The sequence below is a fragment of the Calliopsis andreniformis genome, chromosome 3, assembly GCF_051401765.1.
Source record: "Calliopsis andreniformis isolate RMS-2024a chromosome 3, iyCalAndr_principal, whole genome shotgun sequence".
Classification (NCBI taxonomy): Eukaryota; Metazoa; Arthropoda; class Insecta; order Hymenoptera; family Andrenidae; genus Calliopsis; species Calliopsis andreniformis.
Window position 1 is genome coordinate 16,814,915 of NC_135064.1, and position 15,576 is coordinate 16,830,490.

At 39.7% G+C, this 15,576-nt stretch overlaps 2 protein-coding genes across 2 annotated transcripts in view; one reads left to right on the forward strand and one right to left on the reverse strand.

Annotated features, from left to right (window-relative positions):
• Nucleotides 1–15,576, forward strand: part of Ten-m (teneurin transmembrane protein Ten-m) — a 557,921-nt gene that overhangs the window by 102,686 nt on the left and 439,659 nt on the right. The window lies entirely within an intron of this gene.
• On the reverse strand, nucleotides 2,669–5,404 carry LOC143177309 (putative inorganic phosphate cotransporter). The gene is made up of 5 exons (XM_076375178.1): nucleotides 5,052–5,404; nucleotides 3,808–4,393; nucleotides 3,543–3,675; nucleotides 3,146–3,387; nucleotides 2,669–2,836 (listed from the first exon to the last, which is right to left on the reverse strand). Exons 1-5 carry the CDS (start codon nucleotides 5,402–5,404, stop codon nucleotides 2,669–2,671), a joined length of 1,482 nt encoding a protein of 493 aa, XP_076231293.1.

Sequence of the window (15,576 nt, forward strand, 5' to 3'; positions counted from 1 at the left end):
ATCGTATAACTTCGAAACAATCTGTATTTCTATATATTACAGAAAATAAATTTCTCCAGAGGTTTAAACACTGCGAATAATAAAAATTAAAATTAATAGAGTAGAAATTAACTTATACTACACATGCAAAGTTATCTTCTACCACGTACGATAGAACCTCCTTGTTTACCGAAACCGAAAATTGAATTTCGATCAATTTCTCAGACCTACGTTGATTAAACGTCTTTCATTCTCCTTTGCGAAAGCTCTTCGCCCTTAAAGTCCTTATCACTGTCTATTAAGCGTACCACCTGCGGCAGACTAACAATTCTTAGCATCTTGGTGGCAAGCTTCGGATGCGTTGACGCTTCAACCACTGAGGTACTCGACTGTAACGAGCTTCAGGATTGATTAACCGTGGCGTCGAGCGACGCGCAGCGGAGTCTACTTCTGCCAGGTTCGGGCAAACGAGTCGACGTCTCGATCCCTCGGCAAAAGATCAACGGAGCCGTAATTACGGTTGATTAATAGCTTTTTCGACGGATTGTCGAGTGACGAGAAAAGCTATTCAGCCGAGTGCTGCTATGATTTTTCAGTAGATTATCTTAGTGGCTAATTTTCCATATATAACTTGAAATAAAAGGGAAAGGGGATTGTTAATGCTCCATTGGCAGTGATGAATCGATCAGTCAATCAGTTTTAATTAACATCTCCGTATATTCATATTTCTTAACTTGAGTGAACTCTGTATTATACTCTTGGAAACGTTACTCGTACTACTGTTGGCATTAAACACGATTTTAGCGAAGATTAATTTAAGATTTTTATAAACTCGTGCAATTGATTGTAGCTTCGATGAATTGTCGGTATTGAACAGAGGTCGACAAGAATAGTGTTTGCTATTCAATAAAACCTGCTTGATAATCTTGGTACACGAATGTAGAAAATAGCTTCCATTATCCAAAGAATTGGACCAATGGAAGAACAGTAATTCAGTGTTAAAGAAAACCTCACTGTTTTTCCGATATTGGCGATTCATGATTGACCACTTATCGAAAATTGTTCATTGATGGAGTTTTATCCACGAAGTTCTTATCGTGTAATATTGTGAGGAAAAAGGATTCCATGGAAAGAGGTCTGGAACAGTTGATAATGCGATGATTTTGATCGCAAGCAGCAGATGCTCTCTTACCTCCCTAACAACTGGATGGTGGATCATTATTAGAGGTTTCTGAAGAACAGATCATCTGCTCCAAATGTTAGGAAATCGAATAAACATTAATCATCTAATGTAAAATTACCTAACATTAGGATAATCTTCCCATAATTTAGTAACTATAAAAACGATCTGATTAATATCGTCTATCTAATAACAAAGTGGTATTTTAAATTACTACTGTTATTCTTTTAATTTCTTTCTGAATCCATACCACAAAAACACAGAGACCGCTTTAATGACTTCTTCGCTCATTATTCATTTTGTTCCATTTTTCCACTAAAAGGCTGAAAAAGTACCTATACTACGGTCATAAATCTTTTCGATTTCGAATAACTGAATAAAATTAAAACAGAAATCTCCACTTTGTGATTCCGTTCTTGACGCGTCTTTGATATTGTAGCCACAGGAAGCGTGCTTAAGCGAGGGGAGAGACGGGGTGGTTGCCTTTCGTTTTTCAAGCGATGGGCTCGTTGAAAACGAGTTGGTATAGCCCGAAAATAGATTACAAACGTAATATTTCAACCGCCATAAATATTCTCTGTTAAGTCGTTGGCAGCCGACTCTTTCGACCCGGATTTGCTGCTTCTTTTACGTATGGGGGCCCTTCGCGGGCTGCTAGTTGCCAACGCCGCGATCTAATTGGGATAAGACGGATTTTTGTACCAGGTGGCCCTTAATTGGTCGGCCATCGTTACGGGTGGTCTCGCGGTTCTAATTACTGTAGCTGCGCGGCAGACCTTTATACACCGCGCATATGACTCTCAAAAGATTTTCGCGAGCACTGGAACGTCGTCGGGAAATGCGGCGTATTATTTATAACGATGATAACTGCGTCGAATCTGCTATGTGCTTAAATTCGTTAGAGAAATTTAAGAGGGAAAAGTATGTATAATTGACAACTCAACATGTCGTTGGCACTGGCGGTTACTGATCTCTTACTTCCTAAATGCTTTCATTCTCAAATATTATAGAAAAATTATTTTTAGGCGTGGTTATTCCTGAAAATATCAATAAAATGTCTTTACGAATTTTATTCTATTTTTCTCCTTTCAAATTTATGGTGAAGTGCATTTTCAATCGGGCAATGCTTCGTCATAATTTTAGAATTTAAGAAAATTTGGTTTTCCCTATTTCGACACTTGAGTAAATAAAGAAATTGGGATATATATATAAATACTGCTATAGTACACGTAATACAAATAATTATTGTGTCGTTAATATTATGATTGTGTGCAAAGACAGAATTTATTTCGGTTGCTTGTTTCAAGAAAAAACTTATATAAAAGTAGCATATACAAAAATACATACGTACAAAATAACAACGTAATAATGACGTAGTAAAGGTTCATAATTATTTGAAGTACTAACATCATTCTCAAATTATATGAAACATATTTTTTAATATTAGTTATAGACGTGATATAACCTGATGGTTAAGTCCTTCAACGGAACAGATTTCAACATTAAAGATTACATTTCATTTTCTTGCGTTCTTTGGCGTTGTCGACCAGTCCAATTTTCAGATGGATAGTTCCATTCTTGAATTTTACCCGAGCCAAAAATGAGATATACAACAAACGCTGATACTTGAGCAATAATATTAATCCAGAAAACGAACCTCCAGCGTGCCATAGTGTGCTGGATCATAAAAGCATAAAGTTAACCAATCTTAGTAGGTAATGGTAGTAATTATGTAATTACTGTGTTATTTCTTATCTCTAATTTCATCTGTGATCTCAGTTATCTTAAACGTTGTAATCAAGAGGTGAGAAAAACAAATACTATGAATAATATCACTCCAATAATGAAACAGCTATGACATTTGCAAACGATGGTACAGATTATAATTGTTTTTGTTTAACCAGCGGAGTATTATAAAAGACACGTGCAACATTCGTCAAACTCTTTAGATCAGTTTGAAAAGTAATTAAGCATTCATACACTCACCCCATGTTCCATGAATGCGCCCACCAACGCTGGTAAGATGAATGCTGAGATCGTTCCTGGAGTATTTGTGATTCCCATTAGGATTCCCGCGTAATTTGGTGCTAGGTCATTCTGATTACACAGATGGCCAACGAAAATCGCGTTACAGAACACTATGCTTAATATCAGGAGTATTGTGGTTGCCATGCGTTTACAACCAATGTACATTATCACGATAAGACACAGACTTGACGGAACACAGCCTGCAAAATAGACAAATATAGCAAGTGCATAACTGACACTTACAGACAAGATGTTCGAAGTTCTAACAACACAATTGGAAACCTCAGTGCATACTACTACTAACAAATTCCATTAAATTTAGATATCTCCAATCAAGCACTGTGACGAAACTCACTTATAAACACTGCAATCTTTCGAGCAATCGTCTGATCCCAGTATCCCTTCTTTCTGCCCCAATCTAAGGTCTTGCCAAGTAGCGGAGTCATGATTGCATTAAAGAGATACGGGGAACAACTAAGACTAGCATTCTGTGCAGTGAAACAGATGTTTTAGGATAGACTGTGATTTTTACCATGAGAGATTCTTAAATTTACAATTTCACGTAAGATGCCTTCGTCGTTAAGTTTAGTCTCAACAGAAATGTTTATCAAGTGACTCACCAATTTAATGTCGAACCTGAGTATTTTGTTCATGTACAACGGCAGTTGCGTGAGCAAGAAATACCATACGAAGTTGCCAAACGTATTCGTGTAAATCAGTGCCCAGAATGGCACAGACGTGAATATACGTTTCCATGGTACTTTGCTGTCCGCCGATTCAGGCTTTCTATGGCCGTAAGTGTTTATGATAAGCTGTCTCTCCTTCTCAGTGATGTATTTCTGCGTTTCTGGATTATCAGCGAAAAATATATAAAACACCACGCACCAAATCAGTGGCAAGACGCCGTGGATGTAAAAAATCGCTTCCCATCCTATAGTGTGCAGGATCATTCCAGAAGAGAAGATAGAAATAACGGTGCCGAGTGACATCCCAGAGTAAATGATCGCAACCCACAGGGTCTTCTCTTCGTAAACGGTCCACTTGCCGATAAGAACGTTCACCACGGGCAAATTTGCCGCGCTCATGACACCCGTGATGAATCTTACGACGTAAAGCGCGATCAGCTCATGCGCTGCGAGTGGCACCAATAAGGTTAATACCGCATTCGACAACACGCAAATCAGCAAAACGTTCTTGGTATTGAAGCTGCAGGATGAAGATTGTGATTAAATTCGATTGAGTCATTCTTTCAGTATACTATGCTAATGATTAGAGCAGTTGAAGATTTGAGTATGATGGTTTATTGATTTTCATGTTTTGGTTATTCTCATAAATTGTACTGCTTTGATAATTAAATTGAGAAAGAAATTTTGTTAATGGCTATGTTAACAGTGCATTATATGTTAAATGAAATCTTAACGGAGACAATATATAGACTGCTCCTAAAGCTCTCGCTTATCTTTATGTCTAGCAATCTCATTGAAGATAGAACTTTTGATAAGAGTTTATATAACTCAATTTTAACTTAGAAGCAAATTTTGTTATTTAATGTTCAATTCGTAGCAAATTCAGCGAATCAAAGAATTATTAATGCAAAATTGAGAATCTTAAATTTTAAATCCCCATGAAGATCAATAATCTATTCATTACAAATACGAAGAGGATTAAAAATGTTTCGGCTCCAGAATTTAATTTAATTTATTTCTTGACATCAGACTATTTCTCGGAAAGATTGCAGAACCTTGGCAAACAATACGTCAATCTGTTCAACCTAAATATATGGATTAAAGTGTAGATTTCATGAATCTAAGTCTGGATTAGAATTTTTCAAATCCTCCCCGTGTAATGCAAGTGTACCACTCACCGATCTGCAAAGTATCCCGATGGAAACATCCCAACAATGTAACCAGCAAAGTATATGCTGACAACTAAACCCTGTTGCGTCGTCGACCAATCAAAAGGTCCATCTATGTCAATCGGTTCAGTTTCGTCATCGTCGAAGTGGCATTCATTTGACACATCTTTCGGATGTTCACCATTCTTAGCCTTAACCATGCCGACGATAGCCGTTGCAATGTTGACTTTCAGGCCATAGATGATCATGTTCGCGATGCAGAGCATGATGGCGAAGAGGTGCCTCACTACCCCTGTCTCTGTCAAGGAAACATAAAGATCCTGTGCAGGTTCCTTCGCGTACGCAATTTTCGCGTCATACATGATGTCCCTTAACACGCGACATGTTGTAGGTTAAGTGGCCGTTTCGGTATCCCTGAGTGAAAAGTGTCGTGCAAACGGTCGGTTGCATCGCGATGGAAATTACCCTTGAAATTTCACGCCGAGATTACATCGGCGAACGGAGTCTATGAACTATTAAAATGCTATCGGCGAAAGTGAACTCGCGGCCGCAATTTGACACTTAAAAGCACTCCCGTGAATATTTACTGGCCGATTTGCATAATAGCATAGAGGAATAAAAATTATTGCCCGCTCACCCATCCTTTGAGCTTCAACGTGTACGTTCTTCCTCGTTCCTGTCCGCTGGGTTGATAACTGTGTTGAATTACGTCTGAACTTGCGGCGCGGTATCCGCTGTTAACTTGTCTCTTAATATCGATCACGTTTCGAGCCCATGGGTCCTCTTCACTCGCACATCCAACAGCTCGGCAACGACTATCGAATTATCGTTAGCGACAAGCTCGACTGCATGATTCCTCCTCCACGGGTATCTTCTTGGACTCACGGTCGTTACTGAAACGAGATTACATTGGTGAAGCTGGGAATCGTATTATTAATTACTTTAAATATTGGGGTTGTTCTTCGCGTGATGATCGTTTGATCGTGTATTGGCTTCTTTAAGGTTCCTTCCCCTATGAATCCTTTTCGGGTTAATGTGCTAGGTCTGGAGGTGTTGAAATTACTTTGGTAGTCGAATATGATACTGATTCATTGGATATATATTACTTATGTTAAGTGGAAAAAATTAAGTCCTGGACTAAATTATGTGCCTTGTAATTACTTCGGTCCTGCTTTAATTAGTGACAACGCCTCTCTTATTTGATGTCCCTGGTAATGTTTGAAGAGGTATTGAACGCTTAAAAGTTTTTATTGTGTGACATCAACCTGTTGAATGCTTCCGCTATTCGTCACATTTTCACTGCGTTGTCTATGAGCCTACTGATACTAACGATTTCTGTCAGCGTGTAAACTATTCATAGTATATTTCATTATAAAGGTTGTTCCAATAAGTTATCACCAAAAATAACAATTCAAAATTACAATATGTAATCACTGAACTAAAAATAAACAATATACCATTATTTAATCTTATTGTCACTAAATACTCTGAGCAGTGAATAAAATATGAGTCTCTTATCTAATGAACCTCATATAGTGCATTTCTTGAACGAAAGAGCATTGACACAGTGCATCGATAATTCACAGCTAAACGATTCATGAACAGTGTAGTCAGAGCTACGACATGAACATGCAATACATAAGATATTGCATTCACGATAATCAACATTTGCGCAATTCATTAACGACATCAGTTCCTCGTGTCAATGCTCCTTCAATAAACACGATAGGATCAAGCATCTAGTGAAAGCCACATTCCAGCTCAAAAATTCCATCGAAACATTCGAGTGACATTTCTTCACGAACATCAGCTCCAGAAACGCTCACCGACCATTGTATCCCGCTTGTTTGACAAACGTACACCTGTAACGAATGACAACACGCCGATCGATGATCAGAGATAAGCAGCATTTAGAATCGGCTTCTTTCACGTCTCAAGCAAACGGCAGGCATAACGAAACGTTCTGTCGGGACGAGAACAGGAAGGATAAGGGTGATTACGACGACAGCTTACCGAGATGGATGGCATGTCGAGACAGCCGAGTCGGATATAACATCGTCGCGGACTATCCTCGTGCGTTCGCGCAGGGGCGCGTAGGTTCGGCTCGAGGTGAACGCTCGCGCATATGTCTACGCGCTCGCGGAGCATGGCGGCTGAGGGAGAAACCCACTCGAGAAAATGCAAAAGTCTCGACACGTTAAAAATGAATGTGCCATCACGCCTGTGTGAACAGAGGTCGGGGACGAAAGGAAGAAAGGGAAGGCGCGGATCACGTGCATGGGAAAACAGAGGAAGAAAAAAAGATGGAGAAAGGAGCGTTTTATAAGAAGAGGCGTTCCGTTTCACGGCTGACCACCGACACCCAGGAACTCTCAGAGGCGTCAGGACGACTCGATGCTGGTGACCGATTAGACCGACGAGGACGTGGTTGAAAATACCCAGGATGGAACCGGTCTGAGAAGATTCAAGGCCCTCGAGGAGCTGCATTGTTCAGCAGACGCTGGTCAGCCACTTTCCTGCCTTACGATTCCCTCCAGAATGTAAACACAACGAGCACTCGACAGACCGCGACCTACTCGAAATAGAATCAGTCAAAGGCTGACACTTCTTGCTGCTGGAATACCAATTAGCCGCTGGCAGCCTGGACCGCTAACAAGCGTGATGCTCTCTTGACATTCTTCGGCATTCGTTCCCCGGTTGGACCACCTACCATGAAAGTAAAGCACAGCGATACAAAGTGAAGCTTTTCTCTTGCCTCGTGGACCTCTAACCGCTGTTAATTATGAGAGGCATTCGTTAATTTTTTCGCCTGTCCGTCTACCCTTTTCTGTCGTCTATATAGTTACATTACATAGTTTCATAATTGCGCCGTTTCTTAGACGACAAGTAAACCGTATGCACGCGACTAATTGTTTATTTATTCCCTGGAGGAAAGTTTGTTGCATAGCAAAAGCCAAAGAAAGGTACTGCTGTGGCACAATGATGGACCTTGCCTCGTTTCTGGTTGCGTTGTAGTTTGCGACTCTGCCTTTAGAAACACAAAGAACGCAATGTCAGCGAATAATGCACGCATTCCAAACAAATCAATGTAATTTTCGATAGCATGATTGAGGATTACTGTTAATAGGTCGCAACGACAATTCGTGTTTCCGTTAACCTCTGAATGCATGGAAAATCTAGATCAGTATAAATTGCTACCTAGATACTGCGATGGTGCATTCAATATCTGCTTAATATCTATCTCCGTGTATAATATACGAATAGTTTCGAGTGGCTAAATATTGCTGCAGCAGCTTGCAGTCGTATACATTGCAAATGTTTGTGCCTGGAATTCGGGGTATTTATAATGACATTGCTTTCATGGAAACTTGTTTCCAATCGAGCTTGCTTCTTCGCTTGCTATTCTACTTCGTACCAATGTATTGGATAAATTTCTAAATTTCTCGATGAAGATTCGTTCCTTTTTCAATTTTTGAATCTCCTGCAAGTACATGTATTAATCAATTCTAAATTTCTTCGAAGTTGAAATAGCTTCACTTATAGTGTTCAATGTACTTTCATTCAAATTCTGCAATTACTGAATTGTCTGTCTCTGAAGTGACATTGACTACTTATTTAGACACCATGACTAAATGTTGCAAGGTCCATAGTTTTATCTAGAGATTTCCAATATTTGATATCACCAAAAATGTCATCCCTAAGTTCCACGAAAAAGGCTCTAAAAAATATTTTATCGTCACGGACGCATCAGAGCATTCTGTCGCTAAACCTATTCATAAATATCGTTCGCAGCACTTCCCGTTCCTTTGATCACCAGCATTCATTTCGCATTGAATAAATCTGTGGAGCACAGATAGACACATCCATGATACAAGATTCGAGGTCGGATTGCGAGCAGAATGGTACCGACACGAGCGTCGCTTAAATGGAAAACGCAAAGGTAAAACGTTCCAGGGACGATACACATCGTATCACTAAAAATATACAAGGGAGACGAATGGCTGATATATGCGGGCATTAGTTATACACGAGATATATGAGGTACCACAGCGTCACTCTCACTCGCCGTCAGATTCCAGTGGTGCCCGTACACATCCAACATAATCGGGAACGACCCATATTTCCCCGCCGCAATGCGTCAACCTCCCCGCGATTCCGCTTTCGTACCTCCATTTTTCATTCCTGCCCCGTGATCTCGGTGCCCAAATTCACCTTCCATGTCATCGAGAGCATCTACTATTCCTCCTGTATCATTCCTCATGCTTACTCCGCGCAGGCTGTCGAGCCACCAAGAAAATTCCTTGAGGAACTGACGAAGTCTACAGATCAGCCATGCCGAGATGACAAACTGTAAACGATATTTCCAATTCGTCTGAAAAATCTGTACAGTCTTCTGCACTATGCAATAAAAGCAATAGAAATTAGGTACATGTATCGTGATAATTGTGTTAATAAAATGAATGAAAGAATGATTATTTTAGGAAGTCCTAATATAAAATTCACTAGCTTATTTTAGATCACAGGAATAATGAACAAATTTTCAGAATTATTTTTTCTTCATTATTTTACATTTAGTTTATTTTGTATTTTAATATATGTGTATATAAACTGAGTAGATATTTTTGTGTTGCAACTTGTCTCTAGAAGCCTGCTAATATTAGGGTATTTTTAGGATCCACGAGAAACGTGGTTCACGGTGATCGATGGAAGAGGTTTAAATATCGGGTAAACTTGCCTTATGCCGTATTCTAATCTGAAATGTATGCACGCATTTATATGCACATATACGTTGAAGACGATAGTGCTACTGAACGAGCGTAAAACGTTTGTTTGTTCCCCCAGTTTACACAGCTTTTAAAGTCTGTGGCAACTTCCGCTCGACTGGCGCGGCAATCGGTTGAATGAAATGCTAACGATGATGGATGACCGACGATCTCTTTCTTCCTCTGTAAACTGATGCATTTAAAAAAAGATGAACGCAGACGAATTTACAGTTAGAATGTAGTCATTGTGAAATAGACTCGCGTTTCAGACTGTTTTTAAACCGCTTCAGTGTCTAATTAAGCTCTTAGGATGCTCGGTCCAGTATTCAAATTAACCGATGGTAAAAAATTCAAACACGAGGTAGGAATATTCATGCTTCTAATGGTGCCCTAATTCGGCCATAAAAAGTTGCTTCCTTTTTTGTTAGACTTCATTCCCCACTCTTTGCTTTGTGATACCTAATAAGATCATGAATCATCGAACGATAACTTATGGAAAGTCGTCCACTAATGGAGGTTAATGGAGTCACTTATTAATACACTCGAAATTTCAAGTACTCTTTTAGTAGGCATTATCTCGACAAGGCAATTCAGTTTTTACTAATTCGAGTCGTAAGTACCCCCTTCAAATTTGATATATGAACTGTTCCATAATATGTTAGTAATATAAATCTCTTCTTGGCTTTTCTTGAAAGTTTTCATCATAAAACCCAAACATTTTTCACTTTTAATATATTTTGTGGAATATTTCATTCATAGAATAACACAGTAAAGACTCAAGTAAAAACTTGAAAGACGACTCATATACTTTCGATTTTCAGCACTGCATATTCCTTCCCTTAATCACTTTATTCGTGATGGTGTAGTTTCAATAGACTGACCCTTAACTGGACGAGATAGGCTGGAAGTAGGCACGACACCCTTTATCGCATTAAAGGAGACGAGCCGTCATCTGGACAGCTACACCCATTCTACTTACATTCACTGTCAGGGTTCCCCTCCACTCGTGAACGCGATACGAGTAACCTTCTCGCCTTTCGGATCAAACTGAAACGCCTTACGGATCTCGAATGCGAACGATATGATCCTCTTAATGTGTCTTAAGGCTTATAAGTATTATGATATTCCCTCCACCATCCCTAATTCTTGCCTCTGGAACAGTCCACCCCTTAAGCCGGACGACGAAGCCCCAATGAACGTCGGCTTACACGCATATTGATGTTCCATCCGTTAGATACTCATGTATTTATATGTAAACCAACTGAAACTGTAGATGCATACCTTTAAATCAAGCTGACTCGTGCCTGCCTCTTCTTTGACGATTATTGTGGATCACCATGTTTTGTGAAGGCCTGAGGGCTCATTGTAGCTTGAATCTTTAACGGGAACAAGTGAAGAAGTGAAGGAAGTGTACACGAGGGCTAGAAGGGTCGAGTTCAGGCATCCTATTGTCCCATCGAGCACAAATACACTTCTCCTCTTCCACGATGCTCCCCACTCGGTTTAAGGTCAAGTTTACGCTCGATTGTTCGACTCTTCCCTACTTCAGATGCTTCAAGCGAAGCACGTGCATCTCTACAGATTTTATTGTCAATTAACCACTGATATGAAAGCTTATTTGTTAACATTTTTTCAAAATATATCTGTATCTATTTAATTATGCTCTGTATCGTAAATTCAGTTATATTCATGAACTGTTTCAAATTGAATCACAGGCATAATTTAAAACAATGATTCAATGCGAAACGAAACGAAACCAATGAAGAGAATTCCTGTTGACATTGAATATTTGCTTCGCTCTCGGTCATATGGTTTCATGAAACCTGGTCACGAATGTCCACAAGCCACGTCATTACTCTTACAATTAAAGTGCCCCAAAAAAGAAAGGCGCAGCGCACGATTCGCGAGAAAAAGAAGCGAATCCTCTGTTCAGGGGGATTGTGTCGTGTGCCTCTCGAGAACGTGGTTACATTAACGAGTTCGCGACACTCCTGGCCGCGTTTTGATCTTTTCCACTCCGGCTTCCTTTCTTACATCTCGTCAACCATCCTCCCGCCTTTCTCGCCTCTCTTTCTGACACATCGCTCTCTCGAGTAGTTTGGAATTCGCGGAGCTTTCGGTCGCGCTTGCATCGTCATCACCGTCAGTCGCGATAATGAGGACATCTTGTACCGCTAACAAGACGAGTGTGTCATATCTCCTTATGCTAGGTGTTCCCGTGTCTTCCACTGGCGCGTCTCATGAACATAGGAACATCATAATGCGGTCGGCCTGCAAATGTGCTTAGTCGACGGTACGACGTTCAAAATTGCGCATTGTCGGAACGTGAACGACGTCGAGGAAGCGCGCTGGATTACCTCCCGAGAAACCAGCGGGAATCAACGTTTCCTTGTGACGATAACTCGCCGACAGGTTCCTGGAATCGTTCGCAGAAATCGTGATCTTGTCGCGTAACCCTGGCTCGCACGATAGTCAAATTAATGTTCAACGACGCTTGAAACTCGGTGCTCGCGTGTCCTTGATTTCTCTTAAACACTCCTTTTTCTCTGGTGATAGAATTTGTGAAAGTGCTGGGAATACTAACAATAAGAAAGAAGTTTGCTCGTGTTTCGTTGAATACGTGAGAATTTGCTTCTTTTCTGATAACCTGGGGATAATATTGTGTTAAAGAGTGGAAGGAGGGAATTACTAGTTCTATTTATGGCCAGAATATCCCAGAAGAAAATCGAATAAATTTTACAGCATGTTACACAGGTTGCTTATTTTCGAGATAAGCACTGTTTAATCTATATGTGGAGTGTTACTCACGGTGCTAGCTGTTAGTAAGTAGTAGACTGTTTCTAGATCTAGATCATAGTTGTTGTCAGAATTTCATTAAAAGATAGAATATTTTTATGTTTATGAAAAGAGGCTCATCACTTTAAGCTACTCCCTCACAAATATAAATAAAAAAAAGTAACCAATACGAGAAGAATAAACCTTTGCTCTGTTTCAATTACGTATATCGGGAATATTTTCTTCTTTAAAATAAATTAATAATGAATAAACGAAGACTGACTTTTTTATTCAGAATGCCTCATTCAACATGCTGGTAATGTTATTTAGTTTTTTCCTGGGACATCTTCTATATCTGAGAAGTGAACTATTTACATAAAAGAATATTGAACTCTTTCTTATTTGAGTTAAAACATGAAGAACTAATGACTAAGAAATAACAGTGTTCTTAACTGTGAGACGATTTTGATATACCACTGACAAGTAACCAATGCACAGTTACATTAAATTAACGCTGACAACGAGATCATAGATGAAAGCACGACTATTCAGGAATAATATATTATATTCTGAAGCCAGCAGAATAGTGACAGTCGCAATTACTGAATCTCCTTCAGTGGCTTCCCCTTAGTGTCAGACGTTGCCATTTCCGAGTACTTCTGAATTACTTGTGATTTGTAAAATAATTCAATAACATTTCAAATGCAAACTTCGGGGACTTCGTCGTATACATATTCGGGGAATTTTCCTCATATTTTCGGCTCTAAGTAATTTCCTTTGTAGGGACTGCACTTCTTAAAATGCAATAGCTTCAAAGAAATGCAAACTTCCGGGGAACACTTAAACATCGCAAACTGAATATTCAGTTACTCCGTTCGGCAAAGCTGTTCGTGATAACAGGGACGAATGCACGTTCTTTCAACTTCGTTCTCGAGATTAAAAAACGGGAGGATTCAATTTGGAGAGCGTGCTAGAAAGCGTGTGAACGAAAAAAGGTGTACCTAATTATTCAATGAATGAAATCTATATCAAAGGCCACTGCATCCTAAAAATTTGTAAAAACGGTAAATAATATTCTGTTCATTCATTCGAACTATTAGTAGAAGGAAAACTTTTTGCCAATGGTAGTATTTTATGTAATATACCATCCAAGTAATAAAAGTATTTTATAAATAAAAAAATATCGTAAAAAACATGAGACAATATATACTTTCATGTGCTTAGCCTCAGATTACTGGCACGTGAAATGTTAGAAAGATAACACGTCTGCAGGCTGTCGAGTTCGAAAGTAATCGGCCAACCTGATCGCAATAATCCATTAACGGACTTTCGCTGCCTCTAATTTCATTATAAGACCAACGGGATCCACGTAGAGGGCAGATTTTTCACATGACGGTGAAGCCCAACTGTCCTGATCGTGCATAAAAATCGCACGATATCGAGACTTCCGTCGTGTTATCCGTCGATCTGCGCTTTCTATCTGCACGAGTGCCACGTCCAACCCCGTCGCGGATCGAAGTTATCGCGGGGACGAAGAAAATGTCGCTTTTAATACCCCGTATCTGTTGAATCTGAACTGTTCGGCGTCCCGCAGGGAGACACAGCTCTGCCCTTTCCTTACCGAATGAACTATGCTTTCCAGAGGAACTTTGTTTCCCGCGATAACATTCCGAAGTCAAAGGGTTCTCTGTCTCTTTGTTCGATAACGATCGCCCTTTCCCCTCTCGGCTCCTTATCTTGCGGCGATTCACGACTCGGATTGAAGAATATAAGAGAATATCGCGTGAGCCTTTGATTTCGTTTCAAGGGCCATCAGATACTTGGCTGAACGTGAGCCAGGAGGACAGAGACTTCCAGAAGCTGGAGGAAAAAGTCCGTTTAAATCGTGACGCGATACGATTAACGATAATGGAAGCTACGGAAACGTAGTCACAGTGAGAATAGAGACCTGATTCTGGGTAGTTCATGATAATTAATCAGGCTTTTGAAAAGGCGATTGAAAAATAATCCCTTTATGCCCTACTGTTTTTCGCAATTTTCGTCGCTAAAGCATAAATGTTAGCATCTATGCATCAGTGGTACTTTGTAAATTGAACAGTTTCGAAGTTAATATCTTTTCGACTTCGAAACCGCTTCCTTTTAAGTTATTTCTTCCCTCGTAACAGATAAGTCGATGAACGACAAGATAAAGTAATTAAAAAGCAATAATAATAAGAGAAAGAGACGGCTTTCAATATTATCGTTTGGGTAGATCGACGTTGAAGAGGACTCGCAAGGGGAATAGCCGTTTGTTAGTCAGAGAAATATCCGACTGTAACGAAGCAATAGATGCTATCGATCTCTGCGGAATCTCCTTCACCGCGTGATTAATCCTAAATAAGGTTTATAAAATGAAATAAAATGAGTCCGTGGAGATCGATAACCTATGGAATAGTAAAGGTTACTTCGAAGTAAGCTGAGATTCTCTGTTATGGTTAGAACCTTAGAACCAATTTGTGCTTCCTCGTTATTACTCGATGCTTACTCTCGCTTATTGTTAGACTGTACTCCCTCTTCCTCTTTTTTTTTTAAATATAGGTATAAAGAAGTCTGTAATAATTGATATCGATATTTCTTTAATTGCAATAGTTGAGGAATTTCCACGATTCGAATTTTTGTGCCTCTCAAATTGAACGTGGAATTTTTATCGACGCGTTTGGAATTCAATTTCTCTGAGGCATCGCGTTTTATGATCGATACAAACGCGTAACCGCAGAATCGCGCGAAAATAATTGGCATTATTATTTTTCAACGTTCCAGTTCCCTACCTCGTGACAGCGTAGAATAATTATTGTTTATTTCTTGGAGAATTCAGCCGGCCGAACTAATTGATCTATTCATTTTTCAGTTGCACACCGTTCCCCCCGTCAACGGAATGCAAGAACGTATATCGTACGTAATCGGGCGTGTGTAAAAGGAATAATGCCGGACTCTTGTTCGCGAAGGTTCCAGCTCTG